Here is a 7,406-nt window from a genome sequence, read left to right on the forward strand (position 1 = left end):
TGAGTGTACGACTTCTGTATAAAATAACTTCACTTACAATAATAGAATTCATAACCCAATAAAAGGTAAATGTTGTCCTTTCATTGGCATTAATGATAGATAATCTTATCATTGACATTACATTATAAATAAAAAAGTAACGTGACCAAATATCTGAATTATTTAATTATTATTTGTTAGTAATTAATTATTTATAAAGAAAGATGTAAAGATTATCGTGATATAAAATACAATCATATTAAGAAAATGGTTCATGTATATCTTATGAGGGTAATACATATGATAAAGTTATTAAACGAGAACTCAAAAAAATAGTTTCTTATTGATATATAATTATATTACATACACAAATAATTATATTTATCTTAAATAAAAATTTGATGAGTTTATTTGAATATATATAATTGAATAAAAAATTAAAATTTTACGTAGATATTTATCCGGAAGTAAGAGAAGATGGTAGTAATTTTGTGGGGGAATTTAGAGATGGAAGAAGAGTGAAAAATTGAAGGCTTAAAAATCTGGGAAGTCCAATTCAAAGGCAGACAGAAGTGGGGAAGTAGGAAGGCAAGTGAGACAGAAATTGAATTTGTGTTTTATTTAAAAGGGCAGACTTCTTCTTCCTAATTAACCCACTCATAAATGAAATGAAATTAAACTGTTTAGTTGTTTTCTTAGATTAGATGAAGAGCCACAACATGCTCTTCCTCTTGCGCTTTCAATATCCATGTCCATCTCCTTCTCCGTTTGCATTTGGGTGCACCCGACCTAAACCATATCGTTTCCCACAGCTCTCCTTCTCCACTCCGCGCCGCCCTCGCCGTTCCCGCTCTTCCCGCTCCCCTTGGAATCACAGCCACAACAGCCATAGCCTTAGCCTTAAACGGACCATCGATTTCGAGTCCTCCGCCGATAACCCCAATCTCAAATTGCTCCTCCACTTTGACCCAATCTCACCCCTCTCTTCCTTCGACCGCTTCGTATCTTTGTCCTCTGATGCTTTCCAAGACCTCCTACATTCGGTTCATATCGATACCCAGACTCGCACCTGTCGGTTCTCCTGCCGCAAGTCCACCCTTCAGTTCCTTGCTGGTTTCCTCGTTTGCGGCTTCCTCGTTGCTTTTGCTTTCAGGGTTTGTTTCAATCTCGGTTTGGCCTTTAAGGCTCGGTTTTCGCCTAAACAGAAGGTTATTGTCCGGAGGGATCGGAGTCTCGGTGGCAAAGATGTCATTGTTGGGACAACCAGAGACCACCATAACCCCCGTACTAATTCCAGTGCTTTAGACAATCCCTTATCCTTATCCGCCACGCCTCCAAATCTTGCCAATAAGACCCATTATCCACGTCTCCATGTTCGTCACGAGTTGCCCAAATGGTGGCCTCAACGGCTTCCTCAGCGTAACACTGCTTCCGTCTTTGATTCCGAGTATTACCAGACGAAGGCCAATAGATTAATCAAAGGTTCATTCTTTGTTACTAATACTATTAGCTAATTTTATATGATGCTTGGTTGAAATCCAATAGTGTTACTGAACTTTGTTCCCCATGGATTGTAGGTAAACATTGCTCATTTTTTCGTTTCAATATTCACTTCTTATTATACACTTAAATACTCATGCTTGGCATCTTTGAGTGCAACTTATCAACTTTATTTCCAGCAATCATCGACAATAGATTGGGTGGAAAAGACTTTGCCGAGGAGGATATAATTCAAGTCAGTACCTTTTTAACCTATTTATTTGCTTGCTTCCCGCATTCCTATATGCATGCAAACATATAAATGGTGATTTTGTTTATGATCATTATAGGCGCTTGCTTTGTTTTACCCTGTATCTGGTGACAATTTCTTTCTTATGAATTAGAATGGGAGATATTAATGTTGTTCTTTCGAGCTTGGATAAAATTCCCAAAGTGCTTTCTAATGGATTTAATGGTCTAGTGCAATTTCACTTCCATTGCTGGATTAGCTGATTCTTGAACAATGTTGCTGTCCTTTCTTTTTGCCTGTATGTGTGAGCAGTTGCGTCAAATATGCAGGGCATCCGGTGTGCGTGTCTCCATTGACACAACAAACACACGGGATTCATTATATCGTGCAGCGGTTGAGTTGGTTTTAAACGTTTGCTGTAGGTATGGACTATTTTATGTTGTTTCTATGCATGATACTTTGTCTTGTAACTTAATGTTTTGCTTGACTTAGTTATTTTTGTCCTACTACTGTTTCGGTTAACCAATAACATGCTTAGAGATTATGCAGGGCATCAATCAGCTCTACAAATGTTCAGATTGATGGTGAAGATGCTCGAGAGTTCCTTGCTGGGCTAGCTGAAAATATTGGACTTGACAGTATCCGTGCCTCTAGAATGGTATCCGCTGGTGTTGCTGCAAGAACACGTTTTTGTTTTCTGCAGGCATGGGTAATTTTTCATATCCTTGTTCTTCAACGTGCTTGCTTTTGCACATGTAGATTATTTTCACTCCTACTTTCATTGGAATTTTCTTAAGATAAGATATACCTGGTTAATCTCATGAACTGAGAAAGGAAAAAAAAGCACCAGCGACTTCATTGAAATATTTTGGTTAGCACAGGCAGCAGTATAGATTGTTGCGATTAGAGTCCTGTTCTGTTTTCCAGAGGACTGTTTTGCATAATCTATCATCTAAGCTCCCAGCACTAGGCCTTAGGGGATTTATATGATACTTAAGTTGTGGTACCACTGTATTAGTTATCTTAAACTTTTTTATTAGTATTATTACTGCTTGATATGGGGTTCCTATCTCTTTCTCTCTCTCTATCGTGTTTGTATAACTTTGCAGAAGCAGTATCGTGTTTCATAGTGCCATTTGGTTGCAGGCTTTTGAAATGCAAGGTAAACATACAGAAGCAGTATCGGAACTGTCAAAGATATGTCTCATACACGGCATCTTTCCTCCTGGAAAGTCATCTGTATGTATCTTTTTTTTATCTCAAAAAGTTGATAACTGTTAGTTTTTAGTTTTGTTTGCATTTAAGTTATGAAAATTGTTTATGGTGTACTTCCCTGAAGTGGCATTTTGTGGGGCATTTTCTTTTCTCGAAGATTGCTGCTAACTCTAATGTCTAGTCTAATATTTAGTCATACAAATTAGTATATGAAACTAAAGTAGATTTCACTTCAGTTTCAGTTCAAATGAAATCATTTATTAGGTTTATAAATTTGTTTCCATTTTGGACAGCCTGAGATGGAGATGGTTGCAAGAGGATTGGAGAAAATTTTGAAGGTGGAACAAAGGGAATTATTGATGGCAATGGTGGTAGGGAATTGTAATTGTAGTGAAGAAATTCGTACAAGTGCGGCTGAGGCTCTGGGTTTGGTATGTTAAGACATATTTCTCTTCTATTATGTTTGCCAAACCCCACAATTCAATTTCTCTAACTTGTATTCTTTCTTTTGCTTCAAAATTAATAATAATTATCTCATCAACGTCAATTATTTGTTTTGGGTTGATTATAATTTTTATTTATTCAGTTTTATTTTTATAATATAAAAACAAATAATTTATATAAATTATTAAGAACTCTTAAAAATTAGGCTTAACTCACAAATTTGTACTTAAATTATATCCTTTTTCCCGTATTGGTACCTAAATTATTTTTACTTTTTTTCCCAAGTGTACTTTGTTAGTTAAATTATTAAATCTATTTCTAGAAAAGGCTTACTCATAAATTGGTAGTTAAATTATATATTTTTTCTCATTTTGATACTTAAATTTTTTTTGGTTACATGTGGTACTTAAACTATTCTTTTGGTGCACATTTTACACAAAAATGATATATTTGTTAAAAATATTTCTGCAAATAATAATTTGTCATGTGATATAAACTTAAAAAATATTTTTTAATTCTTTTATTTTATTTTTACGTTATTTCTTTCTCTATTTTTTTTCCATTTTCCAATTTTTTTTCTTTTTTTTTAATAACGTATGGCATTACTGATGATGTTCGAAATTCGTCCCATGAAGTCGAGATGTTGGCTATTAATTTTGTTGATTAAGACTAGACAGATAGAAGTTGAATTGATAGACTCACATATCGATATGAATTGATTGAATCAAACTAAAACAATTTCAATTGAATAGATTTTCTTTATTTTTTATTTTATTTTATTTTTTATGAATTTTTAATAATATTTAATTGAATTAGAAGAACCGATCAAATTGAGAATCGGTGATTTAACTAATTTGAGCATTAATTTAGTTCTAAAGAAAGAAAAACTAAAAATAATATATAGAAAAAGAAAAAAACAATGTCTCCTTTTTATGTTTTTATTGGTTATATTTTTAAAAAATATGTTTAATAATTGAATTAAGGGAAAAAATTAAGTTAGGTACCACTTGTAATCAAAAAAATATTTAAATAAATGAAAAAAAAATTTACAGTGTATTAATTTATGGATTAAGTTTTTTAATGACAAAAAAAAGTTTAAATACCAATAGAAAAAAAACATGTATAATTTTAAATACCAATTTTTAAGTTAAAGACAGAATTATTTTTAAAAATTTTTAAAAATTGATTAATTTGAACTGCTAAAATTCAGTTAGGTTTAGTTTCAACTCGGGAAAATTTCAGGGTAACCTTAATTTGATTTAGGGTTTAGGGTAGTACTAAGTCTCACCTCAAATCAATCAAAATACCCCCAAGCTTCAAATTAATTATTCAATTAATTAATTCATAGTTCCAATTAAGTTGATTGCAAGGCCAGGCTGCCCAATGGGCCAACACCGCCACAGGCTCAGGCAAGGCAACTTAATTCTAATATTACTATATACTAATACTAGCATTATATGGCCGGGCCATGGAAGGCTTCCGTAGAAGAAAGAACTACAAACAACTTGTGGGCTGAACAGCACCCGAAATAGTCCCAGCAGCATGTTTGCATGAAGCTTCAGCTACCTCATTCTTATACGTAAGTTTCACCTCTTCCAATCGTATCCCACTGCATGGATGTTTAGCACTGCAATCGAATTTCACTGCAACTTGTGTCGCCGATGTTCCATGTATGTCCTGGTATCTTACATTACTTACCTTAACTCCCGATACCTGTCCAAAATTCGCCAAAAAACCATTCACGTCTTATGACACTATTGGATATAGACAATACCAAAAAACCATTCACGTCTTATGACACTATTGGATATAGACAATACCATTCACGTCTTATGACGTACCTGATCAGGACAATTTTTGTTGCCAGGGCAGTAGTTTTGGTCAATCACAATGGGGTTTTCAACATTCTTCATAACGATATGTTGGAATACAATATTCCGCGCAAAACCACTGCTGGGTCTTGCCCATGACTTTATCCTCACCCCATTTTGGGTACCCATGAATTTGGCTGTTTTCACCGTCACATTCTGCACTCCTGCTTCATTTTGGTCCTTCCCCAAACTCCCAATGCTGCATAATATTATGTCAATATAGATATGTACATTCTTGATGATGGTGATTGCGGTGGTGGTGGTGATTGGTTTTACCTGATACCGTGACCAGGGCCACATGTTATCTTCTCGATCCAGAGATTAGTTGCACCGGGGCCAATCGAGATGCAATCGTCACCGGTTTGAATATTGGAGTTGAGGATGGTGACGCCGCTCGATAGTTGTACGTGAATACCGTCAGTGTTGGGGCTGTTACCGGAAGCAATGACGGTCACTCCTTGCATTTTCACATTGTGGCAGCCGTTGATTACGATGTGGAACATCTGGCTGTTTAGTGATGTTAATCTGTCGACGACCACGTTCTTGGAATTGCTAAAGCTTAATGTCTGCATTCACATGTAACCAAAGAGAAAATAATTAAAATAATGTTCCCTACTTGAAGCTATATTGTTTATATTAAAGAAAGAGTGACTAGGAAAGCTTAAACGCTCGTTTCTTAATTAACCAATCCGAAGAAGGTCTGCAAAAGTAACGCCTATATATATATTTTTATGGTCAAATTTTGGCTTTGGTTCTTCTTATAGGTTCGAAATTATAATTTAGTCCCTATACTTTTTATCTTACTTTTATAATCGCATTAATTAGTCCTAATGCAAATTCTATTATGGTTAAAACTCTGATCTGAATTCCTTTTAGTATCCCTTTAGAAAAGATTATCAAATGAGTTAACTGAAATGTCAAATTAAAGTATGGACTAAAATTCAATTTTAACCATAGTAGAGGGACCAAAACCAGAATTTGGCCTTTTTTGTTGAAACTAGTTAGAAGGCCTTTTCCCTTTCACAAGTCTGAAGCAAGTAAATGCAACGGTACTCCATTCGAAAGTACTTACCGTGGCACCACTGGGGCAAGCCTTGCCGGAATTCTTACAAGCCCACAAGCCAGTACCCTTGGCATCAAGTTTTCCACCATAAATGGAAACACCATCAACATACTGAAAGGAAATCCAGTTATCGGCCTTTCCAATGATCCGATAATCCACGGGAGCCACGAGGGTACCGTCGATTCGAAACGAGATATCGTTGTTGTTGCATTTGCCACGAAAGTTGATACTCCGCAACAAAAACCTCCCTTTCGGTACGTAGATGGTGGCAAGGTTGGTGGAGGCACAAGCCCGGGTCCATGCAGATAGGAAGGCATTGGTGGAGTCGGTAGTGCCGTCGGGTTTGGCACCGAAAGTCAAGACGTTGAGATTGAGCAGTGCAGCTAAGGATGAGTTAAAGGAGAGGAAGAGAATCAGTAGTAGGAAAAGATGTGGAAGAGTGGCCATCGTGGACGGAGGAAGGAAGGAAGGTGATGGAGTGGTGGTGGGAGTTGAAACGGTTTGAGAGGAGAGTACGAGACCCGAGGGTATATATATATGTCTGCTTCTCTTTATAATATTACTTTGTAATTAAATGTTGTGCTGGATTAAATTTAATTAATAAGTAGAATTAATAATAAGCAAGCTGCGCCGGAATGTACTTTAACAGTTTTTTGAAAAAAGAATATATATATATGTATACATATATAAAAGTGTCCTTAGTTTTTAAAAATATATATTACAAGTTTTAGATTTTTTTTAAATTTAGAATTTAATTTCTCATGTCAAACTAGTGTCTAACATTATTGGTTTGATTGAACCAACTAGGATATCATTAGATTAATTAACTTAAAAAAATACAGACTGGTTGAACCTAATTAAAAAAAGAATAAATTAAATGTTTTAATATTTTTTATTTTTATAAATATTTTAATAATATATTTAATTAAATTAGACGGGCAATCAAATTCTAAAATTCTTGATATCTAATATAATTTTTAACCACAATTCTATACAAATCAATTTTTTCATTAATTGCCTTAAAAAAAGAAAAAGCGTGATATGGTTGTTACACTTTGATTTTTTGTATGCAGTGTACCATTTTACACATCTTTTCTCTTCTGTT

General features: G+C 34.7%; 2 protein-coding genes across 2 annotated transcripts; one reads left to right on the forward strand and one right to left on the reverse strand.

Moving 5' to 3' along the window:
- Positions 1 to 466: 466 nt before the first annotated feature.
- LOC121228178 (uncharacterized) lies at positions 467 to 3,470 on the forward strand. The gene is made up of 6 exons (XM_041111432.1): positions 467 to 1,461; positions 1,659 to 1,714; positions 2,021 to 2,130; positions 2,258 to 2,417; positions 2,855 to 2,947; positions 3,217 to 3,470. The coding sequence occupies exons 1-6, from the start codon at positions 684 to 686 to the stop codon at positions 3,361 to 3,363; spliced, it is 1,344 nt and encodes a 447-aa protein (XP_040967366.1). The 5' UTR covers positions 467 to 683; the 3' UTR covers positions 3,364 to 3,470.
- A 1,201-nt stretch (positions 3,471 to 4,671) lies between these two features.
- LOC121228179 (polygalacturonase) lies at positions 4,672 to 6,816 on the reverse strand. The gene is made up of 4 exons (XM_041111433.1): positions 6,311 to 6,816; positions 5,515 to 5,804; positions 5,209 to 5,437; positions 4,672 to 5,080 (listed from the first exon to the last, which is right to left on the reverse strand). The coding sequence occupies exons 1-4, from the start codon at positions 6,746 to 6,748 to the stop codon at positions 4,862 to 4,864; spliced, it is 1,176 nt and encodes a 391-aa protein (XP_040967367.1). The 5' UTR covers positions 6,749 to 6,816; the 3' UTR covers positions 4,672 to 4,861.
- Positions 6,817 to 7,406: the final 590 nt, after the last annotated feature.

The sequence above is a fragment of the Gossypium hirsutum genome, chromosome A04, assembly GCF_007990345.1.
Source record: "Gossypium hirsutum isolate 1008001.06 chromosome A04, Gossypium_hirsutum_v2.1, whole genome shotgun sequence".
In the NCBI taxonomy this organism is placed as follows: Eukaryota; Viridiplantae; Streptophyta; class Magnoliopsida; order Malvales; family Malvaceae; genus Gossypium; species Gossypium hirsutum.